Source organism: Urocitellus parryii, chromosome 6 (genome assembly GCF_045843805.1).
Source record: "Urocitellus parryii isolate mUroPar1 chromosome 6, mUroPar1.hap1, whole genome shotgun sequence".
Lineage (NCBI taxonomy): Eukaryota > Metazoa > Chordata > Mammalia > Rodentia > Sciuridae > Urocitellus > Urocitellus parryii.
Genome location: NC_135536.1, coordinates 81,620,366 through 81,642,638, shown reverse-complemented (window position 1 = coordinate 81,642,638; position 22,273 = coordinate 81,620,366). Strand labels below are relative to the sequence as shown.

Genomic DNA, 22,273 nt, shown 5'->3' with positions numbered 1-22,273 from the left:
AATCAATACTAAACAACCTCCAAAGGATAATTTGTAGGAAAAGAATTGGGAAGTAATTAGTTATGTGTATTTGTTACCTTTTATAATATAATTGACTTGTTAGTTTTTATTTTTTAGAATAATTTTTATTGGTACATCATAATTTTACAACATAGTAGGGTTCATTGTGACATATTCATATATGCACATTATATAATCAGTTTCTTTGCTCAGTACCTTCCCTTTTCTTCCCCTCCTCCTCCCTTGATCCCCATCCTCTACTAGTCTCCTTTCTTTTAGTGTATTTCCTCATGAAAATCTCTTTTTACCCCTTTTTTATCTCTATCTTCCAGATATAAGAGAAAATATTCAACCCTTGACTTTCTGAGTCTGGCTTATTTCACTTAATATGATATTTTCCAGTTCCATCCATTTTCCTACAAATGTCACAATTTTGTTCTTTATCATGCTTGTGTAAAACTCCATAGTGCACATATATCACCTGCTTAATAATGGCCATCCATGTTTAGGAACTGGCACAGGGAATTCCTGGAACTTTAACAACCGGCTCTCCCAATCCAGTGTAAGCTGGCTCCAGCACAGCATTATGTTTTTTTTCCTCCCAAAATCCTTTTATTTACTAGAACAAGTTCTATGTTGCCTTTTGAGGCTAAGATAGAAAAACAAAAATGACATTTTCTGTCTTTCAGATGGGTCAGTCAGTGAGCCTGATATGGCAGCCAACTTCTGCCCTGACCACAAGGCACCCATGGTGCTGTTCCTGGACCGTGTTTATGGCATTAAGGATCAAACTTTTCTGCTCCACTTGCTGGAGGTTGGATTTTTACCCGACTTAAGAGCCTCTGCCTCTCTAGATACAGTAAGTTGCTAAAATAAGAAAAAAATAATTTTCCCCCCTTATTGCAAATTAGAAACATTAGACTTACAACCAAATATTTCCTACCTGTCACTCATTACATTGTAGTCTGCTTTAAAGGGTAAGAAAAAACTCAATTACAGTTCCTTAACCTTGGCACCATTTTCTGTATGGGGTTATCCTGCTCATTGTATGTTTAGCAGTATCCCTGGTCTCTAACCGCTAGATACCAATACCACTCCAATCCCTTCTCCCGCCCCTGCAAAAAATAATTTCATACATCATCAAACATCCCTGGGGGATAAAATCACCTTGGTTGAAAACATGGCTCTATTACTGATGGAAAAGCCTGACTTTTCCCTCTCAGCTGGAAATGCCCTTTCCACTCTCATGGTTTAGCATACTGACCATCAAGTAGAATAGGTGGAAAGCCAGAGATGTGGCAAAGGTCAGTACAAGAGGCCCAGGGCAAATGCATGTTTGGAAACCAAGGCGTAGGAAAGCAATTCAGCAGTAACAGGAGACCCCAGGAGTAAAAAAAGACGGAGATGCCAGCTGCCAAATATCAGAATCTCATAGAAAAACAGTGTGCCAGGAGTCCTGGGTCCAAGGAGAAAAAGCAACCTAGAGCAGCTTAATTCTGAAAAACATCTTGCTAGTTTAAGGTTGTTTTTCATCAATTATAAGTTTTCTCAAAGGCTCCACATGACGTCCAACAGAGATAGAAGTGTGTTTTTGTAGTGGGTGGTCAGCAGCAGATACTGAGGTGGATTCCCCTTGAATGGTCTACCCAGTGATAGAAGACGACAGGAGCTCCACTCAGGTGTGGAGATCTATATATGGCATGGACATGAGAAATGATGTGTCCATAAGGTGCTGGGGACATATGAATCATTTGGAGAGTAAAAACAATGCATCCACTACTGTTTTTGTTTTGAACTTTTGAGTTTCTTGATTTAAAAAAATACTTTTTTTATTTTAACTTGTGAGGCCTCCCCGAGGTTCCTGATCAAAGCATTTAATTTTTTATAGAGCAAGTAAACAGCAAATGCTGTTCCAGCATCTGGTATTCGATCACATGCTTTTCCAAGCACCATCTGCAACAAAAAAGGTTTTATATCAAATCAACTCCCCAACACAAAGTCCGTGCATTCTCATTTGAAAGCTTTTAAGCCGTTGGAATCAAAGCTCTGCTCTGACTTCCTCATTCTAACAACTCTGTCTGTGAAAATGATAAATGGGAAAGATGAGCTTTATTTTCCAGCATGATTGCCAAAAGCTTCAGGAAGACAAACTTTTGATAATTAATAGGAACACCCAGAATTGTGTAAATTTCAAAGAAAACAGCTTTTCAAATCATAAGTTACAGAAAATGTGTTACAAATATAATGGCTGTAATAATCACAGGGAATAATGATAATATTTTATCTCTGCGAATCTCAAGGTCTCTTTTGAAGTTCTGCAGTTTTCAAAGATGGGAGTTAATCATGCTTTCGCTATATTTAGTGTCACTAAATGGGTTTTCCTTGAATTCAGCCTGTCCATCTGAATGAACAAAAGAGAACATTGTAAGCAAGAATTATGCCAGAATTTTAGAGAAAGCCCTAGATTCCTATTCCTTTTTTATACTTTTTCCTGTGCAGGGTTAAGGCTCCCTGAAGTGATGAATATGTCATTTATCAGGTGGTGAACAGCTCGCAATGCTTACAAGTTAAATGATGTTGGTCAGAGTTTCACATTCTCTTTGTAAAGTTCACCAAACTGGTCAATTTGGGAGGCTGCCTGGCTTCTAACCAACCATTCACTCACCTTCCAATCATAAGAGGACAATGCAAATCCCCATAAATTGAGACAAGAGAACTAAAGTTAGAAATAATAATGTTGTAGCCTAGAAGTTGGGCCTACAAGTCTCAAGGATGTTGGGTTAAACTGTTGGTCATCTGTTTGATTTTAATAAGAGTTTAAAATTCTTCTTTGATGGAAACAGATGTTTAGAGCATCATTTGAGATCCAGCCAACTTTTGATCTTTACTCTTCTGGGGTTTTTTAATTATTCTTATTTCATTTTAAATGTAAAAGAAAAATAGGTATGTGACCAGGTAGAATGTTCACTCTGCAGCCGGGAAACAAGCTTTCTCCACCTGCAGTACAGGAAGGCAGTGCACAGGATAAGCTCTGCTGTTCTCCAGAGATTAACAAGCATATGATCCCCTTCCCTAGGTGTCCCTCAGCACCACAGAGTCTGCGCTGGCACTGAACAGGTATATATGCTCCGCTGTGCTCCCACTCCTTACAAGATGCGCCCCTCTCTTTGCCGGGACAGAGCACTACACCTCTCTGATTGATTCCACACTGCAGACCATATACAGGCTTTCCAAGGGACGATCCCTCACCAAAGCACAGAGGGATACCATAGAAGAATGTTTGCTTGCCATTTGCAAGTGAGTACCCTCTCCTGTGTTTTTCACTTCTGTGTATGTATCCATGCCAACTGAATTTAATTGTGTAATCTAAAAACTGGTGACACAGTCTGAGGAAGCTGCCAGGCCTTCCTGATCCTCCAGCCATCCCCCAGACATCTCCTCCTACAATGTGCTTGGTACCTCTATTTGCCACAGGCTCTCCCTTGAAGCTCATCTTTCACTATGGAGAAGTGGGGGACACAGCTCAGGCTTTAGCTCATGGGGCAATGAACTAGGAGAGGAGACTGTCTTTTGAGCCTGAAGCGCTCAGATTATGAACTAATTGTTTAGTTCTCAAGTAGAACAGATTTTTCCATCCTCTAAAGATGAAGGCTTGACACAAAGGCCAGACTAAGTGAATCAAAGTGAGCTACCTCCAGGCCTCCTAAGACTTGGAGCAAAAAGTCTCAAGTCACATTGGGGAATTAAGGGCAGTAGTTTTTACCACTGTAGAAGGGCATCAGAGCCAAGCAAAACAAAGGGTGGTCACCCCAAGTGTCTTGGATTCTCAGACTCTACATCAAGTCTGGTAGGAGCAAAGGAAAAGGAGGTCTTTCAATAGCAGGTCTCAGCAGCATGGTCTAGGACCACCATCTGTTTTTAAGCCAGTGTTTTTCCTCCCCACTGCATATCACAGTCACCTGATGGGTTACTAAATAAATATCCTAGCACCTAAGTCATACCCAGCCCCCCAAAATCAAAGTATTTAGGGATGGATTCTAGGATTCTAGCTTTCTAAGTTCCCCCAAGTGATTCCAGTATTCAGCCAAGGATGAGAATCACTCTCTGTTGCCCGGGAGAGGGAATCAACTGGCTTCCCCTTTAGGAACCAGCACAGCATAGTCCTGAGTCTTGCTGAATGAGTTGGTTCCCTAATCACAGGAGAGATGACTATCCATTAGAGGCTAAGGCTATCCAGAACAAACAATTCTTCAGTTCTCTTAGGATGGCAACTGAGACAATCTCAATGAGATACCACAGTACACCTATTAGAATATGTCACCAAACACTGGCAACACATTTACTGGGGAGATGATGGAGCAAATGGGACTCTCATTCATTGCTGATGAGAATACAAAATGGCACAGCTTCTTGGAAGATATTTTGGCAGTTTCTTAGAATATAATCCAGTCATCATGCTCCTTGGTACTTACCCAAAGAAAATGAAAATTTCTGTCATACAAAAACCTGTACATGGATATTCACAGCAGTTTTATTCACAATTGCCAAAACTGGGAAGCAACCAAGAAGTCCAACCAAGATGAATGGAAAGATAAAACTATAACAATGCAGATAATTGAATATTATTACTTCTTAAGTGCCAATTGCTCGTTATCTGAACGATAATATAAAACATTGAGTAAATTTTACCTTACAATTACTAGAAATGAACTATCAAGCCTGAAAAGACAGGAACCTTCAGTGCATATTACTTAAGTGAAAGAAGCCAATCTGAAAAGGCTACATACTGTAAGGTTTCAACCATATGATGACATTCTGGAGGAAGAAAAAACAAAAAACTATGGAGATACTAAAAAGATCAGTAGTTTCCAGAGGTTGTAAGAAAGATATGAATAGACTGAGCACAGAGGACTTTCAAGGTAGGGAAAATACTCTGTACAGTACTAGGTTGATAGAGATATGTCATTATGCTTTTGTCCAAACCCATAGAATTTGTTACACCAAGCATGCATCCCAGTATAAACTATGGGCTTGGACAATAGTGACATGTCAATATAGGTTCGTCAACTGTAACAAATGTCCCATGCTTAGGGGGTGGGTGCTGATAATGAAAGAGGTTATGCGTGTGGGGGGAAGGAAAATGTAGGAACTCTCTGCATCTTTCTCTCAATTTTTCTGTAAATCTTAAACCACCCTAAAAATAAAACTTAAAATATTTTTCAGAAGGGCAGTCTCACATGTTTCAAATATAGCAATGGTCTCTATATTTAAGATGCTTTATTAAGATTTCCTATATCTATTGCCTTTGGGTCTTCTAAAGCCCACAGTCTTTCGCTATCTCTGGGAATGAACTGGTCTCTACACAGTACTATTTCCCTGGGAGGGGAGTGGAGGGTGGGAAGGTGGCTTAGGCCCAAGCTTCAAAAAGGGGGTTTCTCTCGGAGATCCCCTTCTATAATCAGATCCTATACTCTGATTATCTCATCCATTCCAAGATTACCATAGCAACTGATAGAGAATTGAGTTATTTGCAATATTTTTGGGTCTTGCAAGAGACACATAGCTTGGTAGACACACAGATATACTGATAAACCTCTAGGAATCATAGGATACTAGGTTTTCCACTTTGCCATTTCAAAAGGAAGAATAATGGCCCATTCCTTGTTTATGGTGGCAAAGTGACTAAATAATGAGTTTTCACAAGAAGAAATAGTCCTGTCAGTACCAGTTCTGCATGGAGAGCTTCAGATCTAGATCTACATGAACTCAGCATGTGTCTTAGGAACCTCATCAAGCAAGAAGCCCCGCTTCCCATCACTGCTGGCTCTTCGTTACAGTGCCATGTTGAGGTGACTCATTTGAATGCAGATATTTTCAAAGATTCCAGATTTGTGGGAGAATTTTTTTTTTTTTTGCATCAAACAAAAACTCCAGTTCATAGCCCTATTACTCTACACTTAGGGTCTGGCACAATTCTCTTATTCCCACATGAGCTCTAGATAAAGCAGACAAACTGGTACTAAACTTGCCTTTTATTGTTTATTTTTAATAAGTCAGGAATCAGTAGGGCTACAGATAGATTACGTTCTTGGTTTTATTCTAATTAGTCAATCTTAGGTGCTAATTGCTCAATATTTGAATAATAATGTGAAACAGAATAATTTTACCTTATAATCACTAGAAACAGGGCTGCATACTTGGAGGTAGGTAGTCTCATCCCAGGGTTTTGATCACAGGGCCAGGTAAATACCTCTAAGAGAGGTAGGGAAACAAATGTAGTTTTGTTTTCCACCTTGTTGTAGGTACTTGAAGGATTTCTTCCCTCAGGACATTCCCTTAACATCAGAATTATTAGCCCTGTCTCCATAGCTCCTTAGGTATTGCAGGAAGGAATCCAGAGACTCATAAATTGATTTCAAGTAGCAAATTTGTGTGTGTGTGTGTGTGTGTGCGCGCGCGCATACGCACGCAAGTGTGTGTACACATGCACACATGCACCTTTTCTGGAAAAAATCCTTAGGTTCCACTGGGTTGTAAGTGTCAGCAACCTAAAAAATAAAAGCTGATCAATGTTGCTTATTTCTCCTTTGTCCACCTCAGAATTTACTTGTCCAAATACCACAGCCATGAACTCTGTAATTTGATGCATTATTCTTTAATTAACTACTGTTTGCCTTTTAAGGAGTTGTTTTGAGAACAAAGCCTCAAAATTGCCTCGATCAGTTTGTAACCAGGAGGCCTGAAGTCTCTTTCAAGTCACACCAGTAGGTGGCCTCAGATTCCACCTGTGCAGCTTGGTCAGCTCTAGCTTCTCCCTTTACAGAATTCAAAGGGCTGTGAGATCAACTGCGCCTTCCTTCTCTTAGGTTCTTTGCTCATAGTCACTGCATAGGTCTAGAACAACTGTCACATGGAGACTGAAATTTAACCTTAGGTATCCCAATTCATTAGCACAAGTCCCTCTTTCTGAACGTTAACTGTACTCAGTTTTTTTTTTTTAAATTATTTATTTATTTATTTTTTAATGTTGGTTGTTCAAAACGTTACATAGTTCTTGATATATCATATTTCACATTTTGATTCAAGCGGGTTATGAACTCCCATTTTACCCCGTATACAGCTTGTACTCAGTTTTTAAAGGGCTTTGTCATCCACTGTTCTTTACCCAAGTTCTTGTATTTAGGGGCTGATTATTTTGAGGCTAAGCCCTAATGCATGCTTACCGTGGAGTGCTTCTTTGGTTCCCTGCTTCCTGATTTGTTTTATTTTATCCTGTCTTCCTGTTTTCTTGCTGCAGTCACTTGAGGCCTTCCATGCTGCAGCAGCTCCTGCGGCGGCTGGTGTTTGATGTGCCACAACTCAATGAATACTGCAAAATGCCTCTTAAGGTAAATACCTCTAAGTGCAGTTCGTGGCTCTGGAAGTTTATCCCATATACCATGATGTCTTCAAAATCAGGGGGGCAAGGTACACACAAATATGGGTTTTATACCTTCAAGTGGCTGGTTAGCTAATAGTATGCAATCCACAAAATCAAACCCCTTTCTTGAATGTTCAGGATCAAGAGAGTAGATTTGTTATGTTCATTAACTATTCCAATTTTCTTTAATTGCTTTCTACTGGCTACCTATTTTTTAGCATGGTTGCTAAGGGGATGTGGATTTTGTGTTTTCCTGACCTGGTTGGTTTTTCAGAATATTTTCATTTTCAAAAAGCTTTGACTGTCCCTGTGTTTTTTCATTTAAAGGAACTGAAATGTCCCTTTTGCATACTCGTTTTGTGCTTTTTTCCTTTGTAACAAATGCTCTTTTTTATTTACTTTTTTTTCCCCTATTTCTTTATCGATGAAAAGAGCCCAGAGCCATCTTGTTATTCGTTGACTCATTCCTGATTTTCTTTAAACTATTTTATCATAGCACCAGGAGCATCTGGGCCTGAGTGGTGCCAGAATCAGCCGCCCACCCAGGAGAGTGGTGTTTTTGTCTTTAGTGCCAAGACTCTACCATACTTGTCTGTCCAAAAGTGTCAGCAGTGAACAGCCACACCTGAAAACCCTGCCTGATGATCTTAATAGAACTTTTCCTTCTTTTCAGAAATTGCCTAAGGATTTCAGAAAGGATTTTATTGGGATAACCAGAATTCCCTGAAATTTTTATTTCAATCCTATCTCCATGCCAGGCATACATTTTGTAAGACTGCAGAGATTCCCCAGTCCTCTAAAGCTAATTCTCTCTAACCCTAACAGCTCCTGTTTTAATCCCCTAAAGTATTTTAACTGAAAACCATGGTTGGCACAGCTTAACTTAGCATTGTTTCCTCTCCAGGGCTCTGTTAGCAGCTGGATGTCAGCTCCTAAGAGGCATTGATCCACTCAATAAGCTCATGTTTAGATCTCTCACCTGGGTGTGGGGAAGAGGCTTCTTAGAGGATGTGGATCCCACCTGCTGGGAAGGAGTCAGTACTAGTGTTCTGTCCCCTACTGGCCAGACGTGAAAATGCAATAGCATCCCTGGGCCACTGGAGGGTGGGGAAAGGCACAGAAACCACCAGTAGGAATGAATGCAGAGGAAATTTTTAGACCTATAAATTTCTGCCCACTGTCCCCTCCCCATACCAGCATATCCTCCAGGATCTTCCAGAATTATAAGCAAAGGTCTTGAGAAGCTCTTACCAAACCTGACTGGCTGGAAAAGCACAGTCACTGTTCTCAGAAGGCAATGTTTTCTCACTTGAAGTAGAAACAGTTCCTCTCCCTTTTCTAGTAACTGCTAGGGGCACATTAGGAGGCATGAGAATTAATCAGGCAGATTGGCACAGGCTAGAGCTCATTAGGCACGAGAGCAGACCTTTCCCAGCGGGATTTCAAGGGCCTCTTTGTAGACAGCCCTGCTGTTTCCAATGTTGGTTTCATTCTCATGATCTCTGCATACAATTTTATTCTCCCCTGCATGTTTTTGATGCCTGTGGATTTGCTCTACCCCACCCCACTGGTGCAATCCTGTTCTCAACCTCCCAGCTTCTGACGAATCACTATGAGCAGTGCTGGAAGTATTACTGTCTGCCTTCAGGATGGGGGAGCTACGGGCTGGCTGTGGAGGAAGAACTGCACCTCACAGAGAAGCTCTTCTGGGGGATTTTTGACTCCCTCTCCCACAAGGTAATAGCAGTGCTTCCTGAACAAAAAGAGAGGACCTCAATGACCCAGGCACACAGGAATAGTAGTAACTAGCATCTAGTTAGCTTTTCCAGCTTAGAATTGTGCTAAGTTCTTCACATGTATTCCACAATCATCCTTACCCTGATTCTCTGAAATAGGAACTACCACAATCCTCATTTTACAGGATGGAAAAAAATCTAAGAGGTCAAAAAACTGGCTAGACTCACAAAGCTAATAGAATGGAGAGCAAGTACCAGAGTAAATTATATATATATATTAGTTCCAGTCTTGATGATTTACCTCCCATTCTTTTCCTTCTGACCTGGTGTGGCTCCTGATCGACAGCCTTTACCAAGACCAAGTCAAAAGGAAAAGCCCTGACATCTTCCCTAGTGTTGGGCCATGGGATGTTCAGGAGACCTGGAAGCATTCTGGGGAGGGCTTCACAGACACTCATGTGAGAAGGAAGTTGAGTGGGAACTCAGAGACTCAGTGCCAAGCCTCATGGGTCAGTCTGATTGAAATACGAATGATTCTCAGACCTTGCTCCACTTCCCAATGTATTTAGAATTGTGAGGTCACCCACTTTAAAAGTAGAAAATGAGTAGATCTGGTTTTTGTAGAGAAGTCTAGATGAGGCATATAGCTTGTCCACCTGTGTGTAAATTAATTTTCTTTGCTCCCGGATGGATTCCTTTGGTTCATGTGTGAACAGATCAAAAGCCACTTCTAAGTCCTTATTATTTCATAGGAATTCATTCCTGACTGGGTTCAGGAGAGAATGGATTTGACATTGAGTGGACTGCTGATGATATTCACATATGACCCACATCAGCTGCCACAGAGCCTGGCAAAGCTAACTGTGCCCTCTCCTGTCTTATATTAGGATAGTTTCTATAGCCATTCTTGGTGAACAAATTTATAGACTTTTCTGTCCTCATGAGAACTGTGTTAATCTTTAGATAATCTCTTGGGATTTGTTTTTTGTACAAGGAGTTGAACCAAGGGGTGTTCTACCAAGATAAACCCCCAGACCTTTTTTTTTTTTTTTTTGGCCTGGAACTGAGATCCTTCTACTGCTTCAGTCTCTCAAGTGTCTGTAATTACAGATGTGCACCACTATGCCCAGCTTAGATATTCTTGAAATTAACTATTTCTCAATTTAAAGTACATGGTGGCTTCAGGGCTTTTTAGATGGTCATCTTGTCCTCCAAGAATGTCAATTTTCACCAGAAAGTACTGCAGGAGTTATGTGTTCTGTATTTTGGTCAATCTGGACAAATGTGTGCAATTTTTCTTTTCCCTTGATAAATGAATGGTCCTGCCTGGTAGTTTATCTACTAAGGTGGTCTCTGTTTTTCCTTGCAGAAATATGACCCAGATCTTTTCCGAATGGCCCTGCCTTGTCTCAGTGCTATTGCTGGGGCCTTGCCACCAGACTATCTTGATACCAGAATCACAGCCACATTGGAGAAACAAGTTTCAGTGGATGCAGATGGCAATTTTGATCCCAAACCTATCAACACAATGAAGTGAGTCCTCAGTCCTCTCTACACTGGTCCTATATTTTGTCCAGTAGCCACTATTTTTCTTTCAGAATGTAGCAAGAGATTTCAGTATCCCCTCTTTCCCTCCTGCCAACACTGTTCATCATTTCCTTTGATGCTGCCAGTCACAACAGGCACAAGGTTTAATCCAGCCATATCTGATTAAATACCATATCATTTATATCCTGGGCTTTTTTTTTTGGGGGGGGGGGGGTTTATTATAAGAAATAGATGCATCCATAAATAAATGTCACCTGAGGCATGGAGAAAATCACCCTGACAAATGATGCAATTAACTTATTAATGAGTTTTTTTGACAAAGTCTTTGTTCTCTGTGAACTAGACCTGTAAATTTTTAATAGCATCACCCATCAAAACAACATAAATAACACTCAGCTGAGCTCTGATGGGGCCTCAGTTGTGATGGCAGAACAGTTGGGGTCCCTTATATGAGAGGTTGGACTTGCTCTTTGCCTCATGAAGGGATGCTAGAACTGTGGGATGAGCCTGCAAAAGCAGCTTTTCATTTCTTTCAGAATTCTTTTTTTAATATTTTTTTAGTTGTAGTTGGACACAATACCTTTATTTTATTGTATGTGGTGCTGAGAATCAAACCCAGGGCCTCGCACATGCTAGGTGAGCACTCTCTACCGCTGAGCCACAACCCCAGCCCCATCTTTCAGAATTCTTCACTAATGTTCATGAGGCCATGGAAGTGTGTTTATCTTTTTTGGCCAAATATTCTCAATTTTGGCTTGTTGTACTTCCTCCCCAGTTAAGATATGTGTTATGGGGCATACACTGTCTTCATTTGCGGGTGAATTGTAAATGAAGAACTCCAAAACTGCCTGAGCAGGGAACATAAGTTTTGTCCCCTGGGACTTGTGTTTGTGGCAGTTGTTTTCAAATGAGAATCTAACCCTTCCCAGAAGGCTGTCAGTTTTGATAACATAAAACCCATCTTTGGGAAAATTAAGTACACATTCGATTGGACAGAGCCTTGAGCTAAGGGGATGCTGGGAAAAAGAATTGACCACTTCAAGGAAGAGGTGAAGGGTGTGGTAAAACTTCAAGCCAGGGAGAAAAGAAATAGGTGTTGGTTTTAGAGAACTTTGTCCTATGAAGATCTAGGCTGCCAAAGGATGATAAAGTAAGTGGTATAATAACTTAGATGTTCTTATAAACATTATAAAATAACATCACACTCTAGCAATTATGTGCGAATGATGAGTGGGTCCTTAATATTTTGATTCATTCAAATATACCTTGGGAGCTAGGGTTGTAGCTCGGTGGCAGAGCACTTGCCTAGCATGTATGAGGTACTGGGTTAAAATCTCAGCACCACACATAAACAAATAAATAAAATAAAGGTTCATCAACAATTAAAAATTTAAAAAAAAAATTTGCAATCATTCTACATTGCTGGTAAGAATAAAAAATTTATACACACACACACACACCTTGGACATCAAGTATGATTCTTTAATTCTTTAAGGAATAGGGACTGCTTTAATTCTTTAAGGAATAGGGACTGACTCTGGCTAAAATGAAAGACCTTATTACCAGGACACTGGTCATTATCAAAACCTAGTGGAAGGCTGACCCCAGCAAAGCCTACCATCAGAGCACAGAGACCAAATAGACAACCTTTGGCTATCCTCATTGCATGAATCACCTCGAAGAGTTTTCTACCCTTGTCTCACTCAACTTAAGATTCAAATTCTGGGGACAGTGAGTCTGATTTGCCTAGTCATGTTCCTGTCCTGAATGGCAGTTCATATAAAACTGTGTGTAGTGCCAGAAGACTCCACAACACCAAGGACACTCAGGTGCTATTACCAACAGAAGGGATGAGAGCTGCTGGGCAAACAGAAATGACAGGTGTCTACAATACTTCCAAAGTTCTAATAGTGATGAGTCACTGAATCCAAAAAGGTAGACAACCACTACTTTGTAACATATGGTCCTCTAGCTCTGCATTTCTGCCATTCCTACGTTCTCACTGTCTAACCTGGGCAGGTCTGGCCCTGGCTCCCAAGTGGCTCTTTGGGAGATAGGAGAACCCAGAGCAGCTGGAGGGGGCCACCTGTGCAGCCAGAGGCTTCTTCAGAGAAATCCTGTGATTAGACCTGAGGGTGTATGTGGCCTAATCCTGACCCGCCTCTCCTTCTGCTCAGTGATGCAGCTGTATAGAGAGTCACTTCAGCTTTGAGATTATCTGATTGATCACATCCAAGTTCTGCCAGCTGATTTCTAATTCTGCCTATCCTCTACCATGTCTGGATAAAGTGCCTGGGGAGGTTGTAAATTTTTTTTCCCCCTCATTTCACAGTTTTTCCTTGCCTGAGAAATTGGAATACATCGTCACCAAGTATGCTGAACATTCACATGATAAATGGGCCTGTGACAAGGTAGGGATTATCATCCAATTGACAATTGTCAGCGAGAAAAAACAGCCCAAGAACATTAAAGGGCCCATTCCTGGAAATCTGCCTAATTTGTCTAAGTGACAGACTCTCCATGCCAAGAGTATTCATTATTTCTGAGCAGCAATTCCCAGGGTTGGTAGAGGTCGGAGAAATAGGCAGTGACAGCTGCTTTGCTGCTTTTGTATTTCTCAAGAAAATGATCAATTCTGAAAGTGTTAACTTCTCTCTTAGCATTGCATTCCCTAGAGTTTGTGCTCAAGCACGTGCTTGTGTGTATTTGACATAAATGCTTAATAGGAGTGGAGAGCCCTTTATTTAATGTTTTCCTTGAATGAAGCACTGGAAAGGGGAAATGGAATTGAAAGTCTTACCCTTGCATTTTGCTGGGAAGCTGGATTTTATTCCAGGAAGGACACACAAGCATCTTCCTATGGTAGATGCACTAGAACTTCCAGACACTCCCTTATTAATAAGCCTGTCCATCTGGTGTTTAAAATTCCTCACCACATGAGGTCAGGCTGCTTAATAAGTTTAATTGCTATGTCAGCCCTTTAATGCTGGCAGACAACGTAGGAAGACTGTGCCAAAGACATCCAGGATTTCTGTGGGCAGTCAGTGAAGGATTGGGGTCATTGCTCAGCTGCAGCTTACAGCTTGGAACAGTGAACTCCTCCACAGCGAATCCACAGAAACCATCTCCACATAGTAGGCTCACAGGAACCCTTTAACCACCAGCCCAGCCTCTGTATGAATCTGGCCTCAGCTCTCATTCTGTTGTGAGTTCTTATGTGGGGCTGATAATAACAACATTCACTGAACTGTAGAATGGGCTGGTACCTTAGGAGTGTAGAGCAGGGGTTGCCAAACCTTTTCTGCAAAGAGCCAAATAATAAACATTTCAGGCTTTGTGAGCCAGTCTCTGTGGCAACTTCTTGTTTCTGCTACTGTAACAAAGAGTAGCTGTAGTCAAAACAGGGGGCCTGTGTTCCAATAAAACTTTATTTTAAAAAATGAAAACAAAGCAGGTAGTCAGCTGGATTTGGCCCAAGGGCTATGGATTGCTGACCCCAGCTCTAGTGGGTCTGGATTTTCTAAGCATCTTTTACATACAGACATTTGGCCAGTTCATGAGTCCATAGCAATAGCTTATCCATTACTGAACTGTGTGGATTTTACCTCCTGAATCTCTCTGAATTTTGTGTATCTCCTTCTGGACCTATGCCATGACTTAGTCAAGCTGCCATAATCTTATTCCCAGACCATTGTGATAACCTTCTTACTAGACTCCCAGCATGCATTTCCTCCAGTCTGTTCTCCACACTGAAAGCAAGTGATAGCTTCAATATGCACGTTGGCTCACAGGCTACCACCACTCCTCCTGGTCAAACTTTTTTCCCTATTAAAATCCTTTAGCAGCTTCTAATCCTTCTTGACATAAAGGTCAAAATTCTTAATATGGCCTGGTAGACATTGCCCCATCTCCTCTTCTCTTGTTTAATCTCAGCCACATCCCGTTCTTTCAGTGTCTCTCTTCCTCTGTATCTGTGTGCATGTGTGCACACGTCTCTCCCTCCCTCTCTTCCTCCCCACTCTCTCCCTCTCTCTCCCCCGCATTCCCACCCTCCCTCTCTCTCCCCCCTCCCACCCTCCCTCTCTCTCCCCCCCCACCCTCCCTCTCTCTCCCCCCCCTCTCCTCCCCCACATTCCCTTCCTCTCTCTGCCTCCCCACAGTCCCTCCCTCTCTCTGCCTCCCCACTCCCACCCTCTCTCTGCCCCCCATTCCCACCCTCCCTCCCTCTCTATCCCCCCTACTCCCTCCCTCTCTCTGTATCTCTCTCTCTCTCTCTCTCTCTCTCACACACACACACACACACACACACACACACACACAGTGTCCCTGAAACCCTCCTCAGTCTCAACTAGACACACACATGCACACACTATTTTCCAGCTCATCCTGCAAATTTCAATCCAACCATGAATTCCTATGATGATACTGTTCCAGGCCCTCTTAATTCCTTCCTTCATGGTATTTAATAGGTGTGTGTGTTATCAGTTATACTTTTACTAGTGTGGTTATTTGATTGATCTTTCTGACACCATACTCCAACCTCCATGAGAGCAAGGATACATGTTTTCTCGCCATTGCCAGGAGGTGAGATTGTATAACAAAGAAATGACTATTTCTCCTACCTTCAAGAACCTCTTCATGTGGGAGAAACAAGATAAAGCAGCCACAGTGGGACAGGTTGCTCAGTGCTATGATGGGCATGAGCACAGGATTAGAACACACACAGATCCTAATCAAATGCTGGGGAGGGGTCCAGTGACGCTTCTTAGAGCTGGTGACAGTATGTGTCAAAGGGGGAATAGAACTTTTTCCTCATAGGACAGTGAGTACTTTGTGGGCCTTGCTGGGTCAGCAGGTGCAGTCACTGGGAGGGAAGAGAGTTTGGTAACTCTAGGGAACCCCAGAACTGGAACATGGAATAGGGCCGGGGAGAGGTGAACAAGATCATCCTTACAGGTTTAGAGTTTGGCAATCAGAACACCATAAAGCAACAGAGTGCCCTGATCCCCTGATAGGAAGTAGACAACGAGTCTGTGGGGAGGGGGCAAGATTGGAGGCAGGGAGGCTGCTCAGGGAGCTGTCGAAAGTACTGACAAGGAAGCCAGAGAGGTAGATGGACAAGTAGGTTGAGGAGGAGGTGGATGTGTCCAGAGTGCAGAGGTGACATCCACAAAGATGTCAGCAATCCCCAATTGCTGGCTTGGAAAGTCAGTGCAAGCTGGGGCTGCTCCTGAGGTACAGGAAACCCGAGAGGAGGTGTTTAGAGAAGTGACTGCCAGGTTCTCTTCAGCATGTTGAGAGGCACCTGTACATCCAAGAAGAGCTTAAGTTGATTCAGAAATTAGGCGAGAACTCTGGTCTGCAAATACTGATTTGATGTTAGCCAGCAGTGGCAACTGAGAGTGCAGGCCTAGAGTAGATCCACCGGTGGGGGGTTTGTCTCTTGAGAAGGGACAAAAACTTGGAAAGTTTACATAGTTCACAAATGGCCAAAACAGATTGAGAAGGAGCAGTTGGGAGTCTTGGGGTATGAGGTGATGGGGATCAGGGAATCTTATTTATCTCTGCATCCACAGTGCCTAGGACAGAGTTGTGCACATGCTATAGAAAAAAATCCAACCAGTATTTGTCGAATGACTTTCAGAGTTCTCGAACTTCTGTGACTCTAGGAAACTTGTTCTGGGAGTGTGACAGGCAAGAGGTACACACCAGCCACTCTGTGCAGTGGGCAGCAGGTCCAGCACTCACATGCTTTTAGTTCTGCCTCTGTCCTTGCTATAAGTGTGGCACACTGACCTAGGGCATGTTATTTGCTGGGTCCTTTGAAACATCCTTCTGTTTTGAGTAGTGTTGAAACACAAGCGAGAAAGTGGAGAGGACAGCAACTGAAATGAGAAAGAATAAAGGGGCAGAGTTCGAGATTCAGGAGCCAGAGAGCCTGATGGCCTTAAAGGATCAATTAGACATTTTTGAGGGAAATGTCCAAGCTCTGTCAAGATCCATTATTCCACTTATGAAAATCGAAGCAGGGATTTGGGTCACAGAGCTGGGCTCTTTGAATGCCAAGGATGTTTGAACTGAGAACATTTCTACAGAGTCAGAGTGGATGGAAATATGGAATTTCCCTGGATGAAAACGTGAAGACCCACCCACTGATAAGGCCTTTCAAGACGTTAACAGAGAAGGTAAGAAACAGGTCTCTGGTAACATTCTGACCATGCTTTGTCCTTCCCTGGAAATTGTATCAGATACTCAGAGGAGCTCAGGACACAGTCACTCTCAAACCCCTTAGAGACGTCCTAGGAGTCAACAAACCACTCCTCATCTTGGCAGTGGGCAGCAGCCCCAAGACCAGTTTCCAAGAGCTTAGCCTTCTCTTCTGGTCTTTGGCACTGAGAACCCACTGGTGAAGAAGCACTGCTCAGCCCTAACAGGCTAGGACAAAATGCACCTGCAGTTCCCCTGCGACTAATAAGGAAGGGATTATGCTAGATTGTCATGGTGGGATGAGGGAAAGAAGCAATGAATTGTCAAAGAAAATTCAAACAGGAATTATTTCCAATACATGGAAGATACAGGGAGAAGAAAGTCCCTAAGAAATATAAACATGTCTCTTGATTTCTTTTTTTTTTTTTTTAATTAAGAAGTTTGATTCATTTGAACTCTGAATTCCAGTCTTGGAATCGGTAGGAGTCCTTTCTAAGCTTTAGGTTTAGTGTCAAATGTAAAGGATTGCATGTGTGTCTTTGAATATTGACCATTGATGAAATAGTGCACAGATCAAAAGAGAATTCTAAGAAATTTTAGCTGGGCACAGTGGTTGCTCGCCTGTAATCCCAGCAGCTTGGGAGGCTGAAGCAAGAGGATCAGAAATTCAAAGCCAGCCTCAGCAACTTAGTGAGACCCTAAGCAACTCAGTGAGACCCTGTGGCTAAATAAAATACAAAACAAGGGGGGCTAGGATGTGTCTCAGTGGTTAAGTATCCCTGAGTTCAATTCCTGGTACCAAAATTAAAAGTGTCTAAGAAATTTTATTTTTCAAGCTCAAAAGAAAGCTTTGCACAGATGCATCATGACAATGTCCCATCTTAAACAGTTACTAAAACTCAGGGAGCCACTCTCCTGTTCTCTTCCTACAAAGTGTGGACGCTGTCATCAACATTGTTGGTGCATTCCCTCCCAGTGCAAAACACTGTGATGTACCCAGGGTCTTATACTCATAATGAACATCAGAAAGTCTGATTCTGTATTGCAAGTGGAATGTGCAAATGGCATTTGGACCTTGTGGAGGAAGGCTAGAGCTTTCCCGTCTAATGTGAGATCCAACTTTATAGGGAGATGGGTCAGTCAGAATGCCAGGGTCCATTCTACAAAGCTCTTCTGTGCACGTTTCTTCCAGGAGAAGGAAATTTATCGCTGGCCAGCCAGAGAGTCCCTGAAAACCATGCTGGCTGTGGGCTGGACTGTGGAGAGGACCAAAGAAGGAGAAGCTTTGGTTCAACAACGGGAAAATGAGAAACTTCGAAGTGTGTCCCAGACCAGCCAGGTATGACATGCCCTCCCAGAAGCCAATGTTGGGCCAGTAGGACCCACAGGGAATCTGGGAAAGTTCTCCCTGGGCCATCATGGTGGGATGGCCTCCGATAAACAGTGGGGGCTGGGAGAACACAGCCTTGCCAGCTGCAGTGCTCGACAGGGGATGTTGATAAGAATAAGGAGAACAGTGGCAAACCCACTGACTCTCTCTGCTTCCCTAGGGCAACAGCTACAGCCCTGCTCCTCTGGACCTCTCAAATGTCGTGCTCTCCAGAGAACTCCAGGTCAGTGCTGACTCTTGCAGAACATAATGTGCTTTGTAAGCCCCATGGGATTTGGAGGGCATGTTATCCTCCAAAGAGTTGAAGGGGAAAAACAGGGGACAAGGGGGAAGAATTCCCACAACATGTCACCACCAAGATAAAACCGAAGAGGGTGATACTGTGCAGAAGCTATGGCGAAAGTCTCCAAAGAATTAACTAATCATCCAAGAAAGGGAGGCTGTGCAAGAGCGTCATAATGGGTGCAGACTCCATAAAAGCAAATTACTGTGTCAAAACCCAAAAATAAAACAGGAGAAAATCTACAAAATTTGACGCCTTGCCTGGTCCTTATAAGTCCCCTAAAACCATAAAAGCATCTTGCATATCCCACAGTGGATATGTTTAATTTCCCCATGATGGTACAGAGCAGCAGTTTGTTGCAGGACCCAGAGATTTAAAAAAAAAAAAAAAAAAAATCAAGAGGATGAAACTAAAAGCTCCCTGAGGTGCTTGCTCCCGTAGCCCCACCCCCATCCTCTGCAGAGATTGGCAGCCAGGCTTGCACCTCTTGGAGAGGCCATCAGACCAATCTCTCAGACCTTGGAGAAAGCTTCTTTCCAAAGTACATCTTTCACTCTGGGTCACTGCTATGAGTGACCTAGAAAGAGTAATTTCATTTGAGATATCTTATTTGCAGCAATTTCTACCATGCTAAGCTAAAGATTTTCAGGGATCTAAACTTTTGCTTGACCCCCTACTTCCAATCCCCCCTCTCAGGTCAGAAATATGATACTGAGCTCCTATGAGAATTGAAAAGCTACCAGCATGCAGTTTCAGCTAGAAATGTCTTTCTCATTAATGCATTAAAAATTCTCGTGAATGCCAGGATAATGAGTTGCCAGGGAGGGACAGAATTAGAAATTGCTTTCTGTATGTATGGGAAGACATAAAGCTAATGAGGTGCATAAGCATAGACTGACAAATGGTGGGAGCCTTTCAGCAGTGCACTGTTAGCATCTGGGGTGCTCTAATCTTAAGGGTGCTGCCACCCCCAAGATAATGGTGCCATAAATAACCTGTCATAAATAACCTGGCAGATATGAAGCTGCTTTTCTTGCTTGCTTTCTGTTTGACTGACATGCCCTTGCTCTGGGACACAGGGAATGGTGGAAGTAGTAGCTGAGAACTATCACAATATCTGGGCTAAGAAGAAGAAATTGGAGCTGGAGAGCAAAGGTGAGCTTAGTTCAAACCATCCCTTAAAGAAGATGGGCTAGAGGCCGGGGTCAGCATGTAGTCCCAGAAGGGCAAAGGAAAAAACTAATGTGTTGTCATCTCTTGCCTTATGACTCCAGGTGGCGGCAGTCACCCTCTTTTGGTACCCTATGATACTTTGACTGCCAAAGAAAAGTACAGGGACCGAGAGAAGGCACAAGACCTGTTTAAATTCCTCCAAGTGAATGGCATCATAGTTTCTAGGTAAGTCACCTTTTAGGTAATATTAGTGGGTTGGAGGTGGGAGTGGTGGCCGAGGTGGTCTCTCCTCCTCAGGTGTTTAATCACCTGCCTACACAACCCATCAGAATAAGTAGAGCAGTTAACTGTTTTGAAAAGGGTTATGATGAATGCATGCATTTATTCACAAATATTGTGTCCATAGGCCAAGGGTATCTGTATAATAGTCTAATAATCAAAGTTATAAACCACAGCCATAACACATGCTCAAAGCTTTAGAATTTGGGCTTCTTTAAAGAGCTATATGGATTCAAGACACATTCAAAACAATATAGTGTGGTATGCTAGATATTTTTGAAATGTCCTTCCTTTCACAGTTGTCTCAACCCTACCTAATTCAAAAATTAGGTATATGGAAAAGTTGAGGTCTTTGCAGAATATGTAACTTCATTTTCGGAGAATCAACAGTACTCTTTTATCAATATTGTCTATGTGATATTTTGTTAAATTACATAACAACAGCAAACATATCTGACAGAGTCTTTGAACAAAAGCAGTTGATTGTTATTAAGGTAAATGTCCACTGGGGAGACTGAGTGCCTCCAGATTCCCTCCACCATTATCTTCATCATTTCTAAATCAAAATCATCTGGATGAGCCGTTTACCTGAGGATGGTCTTAGCTGCTTAAGACTTGATGGTAGAACCTGTTTTATCACTGAACATACATCACTGGTGCATTGTGCTCTGTAGTGCTGGCGGAGCCCCCAAAGAATGGAAAGCAAGCGGGAGTACTCCTTTGATATAGCCATTGCTCCCCAAAGAAATGTTTGCGCAGCAAGCTACTATTTCTTCTTTTAATTTCCTACCAAATTTTTGAAACAGAATGTCAAAAAAATGAAAGTCTACCAAATATTTCTCTGGTATCACATATGAAAAAATTCTAAACTTATTTGCCGTGTTATGGAACAGTAAAGGTCAGATGGTAGGAGACGGCCTTCTGGGAGCATTGGAGAAAGACTCCCATCTCAATTTACTCCTATTATTAACAAGATGCATAGTGTAATTTGCTGATAAAGATTCGATCACAGGAACAAAAAGTCCTCCTTTAATGTGCCTAAAAAGGAAGTCAAGGAAATAGGAGAATCAAGGAGAAAGATCATTGAATTCAGCAAAGGTATCCTGAGAAATTGTTTACCATGTGCCAGGCCCTGTGGGAGGCACCTGGATGTACAGATGATCAAGGGAGGTCCCTGTCAACAGGGAGAATTCCCAGGCTTCCCTGACCCAGCTTCAGCCTCAGTCTCCTGTCTTCAGCCTCGCCATCACTTGATGACAACCCATTCTCCACTTGCTCAGGGCAAAAAACTTGATTCTCTTTTTCTCCTAACCCACATCCAATCCTTCAGAAAATCCTGATGGTTCTACCTTTAAAATATACCCAGCCTCCAGCTGCTTCTTACCCACTTCATGCTACCAGCATCCTTACAAGGATAGCCTCCCAGTGGGGCTCCCATGCCTGCAGTTAATTTTAAACATAGTAGTCAGAACGAGTCTGTTATAAAGTAAGTCATTTCATGTCACTCCTATTCAGAACTCCCAATAGCTTCCCGTTTTACTCAGTGCAAAAACAAAGTCTAAGGATGACCTGCAAGGCCCTAAATGATGTGCTCTACTGTCACCTCACCTCTCTCTGTCTGCCTACTTCCATTCCACCCACACTGGCCTCCCCACCATATTCCTTCAACTCAGCATGTGTGCTCCTGCTGCAGGACCTTAGCACCACCTGCTCCCTATGTCTGGAAAGCCCCAGATGTACATATGCCTCACCTCCTCCAGCCTTTATATTGATAGCAGCTTCCCAGTAAGACTGCCCTCACTGCCCTGTTTAATACCACCGTCTGCAAACCCTCACCCTCCACCCATGGGCTCTTTCATCCTGCTTTTCATTTTCCTTTTTTTCACACAACTTATTGACATCTGTCATTCCACATAATTTATACTCGCTTATGTCCTTTCACAGCCCGTACCTAAGATTCACAAAAACAGGATTTTTGCTTTCTTCCCTAGTATATCCCCAGCTCAATATTTGTTGCATGAATGATAAAGATCATTCTGAAAATTTTGCTCAGAAATCATTGTACTAACACTTAAATTTTTTTTCTTTGGTTTTGCAATTTGGTATGTTAAAGTTTAAAAATTGCTTTTTGCATTTTTTGGAAATTTTTTAAAAAGAAAGAAATTGTTGTAGTACAGGTAGTGTGTGCTCACAGCCAGATTCCCAGTGCAAGGGGAAAACAGATGGTGAGCCATGTC

At 42.3% G+C, this 22,273-nt stretch overlaps 1 protein-coding gene across 1 annotated transcript in view; it reads left to right on the top strand.

Moving 5' to 3' along the window:
• Ryr3 (ryanodine receptor 3) overlaps positions 1-22,273 on the top strand; it is a 364,780-nt gene that overhangs the window by 244,383 nt on the left and 98,124 nt on the right. The window contains exons 47-57 of the mRNA XM_026390365.2: positions 690-859; positions 3,077-3,297; positions 7,298-7,388; positions 9,017-9,157; positions 10,526-10,689; positions 13,037-13,115; positions 16,800-16,889; positions 18,104-18,250; positions 18,462-18,524; positions 19,664-19,739; positions 19,859-19,982. Of these exons, the coding sequence (XP_026246150.2) occupies positions 690-859; positions 3,077-3,297; positions 7,298-7,388; positions 9,017-9,157; positions 10,526-10,689; positions 13,037-13,115; positions 16,800-16,889; positions 18,104-18,250; positions 18,462-18,524; positions 19,664-19,739; positions 19,859-19,982 (1,366 nt within the window). The remainder of the gene's footprint in view (positions 1-689; positions 860-3,076; positions 3,298-7,297; positions 7,389-9,016; positions 9,158-10,525; positions 10,690-13,036; positions 13,116-16,799; positions 16,890-18,103; positions 18,251-18,461; positions 18,525-19,663; positions 19,740-19,858; positions 19,983-22,273) is intronic.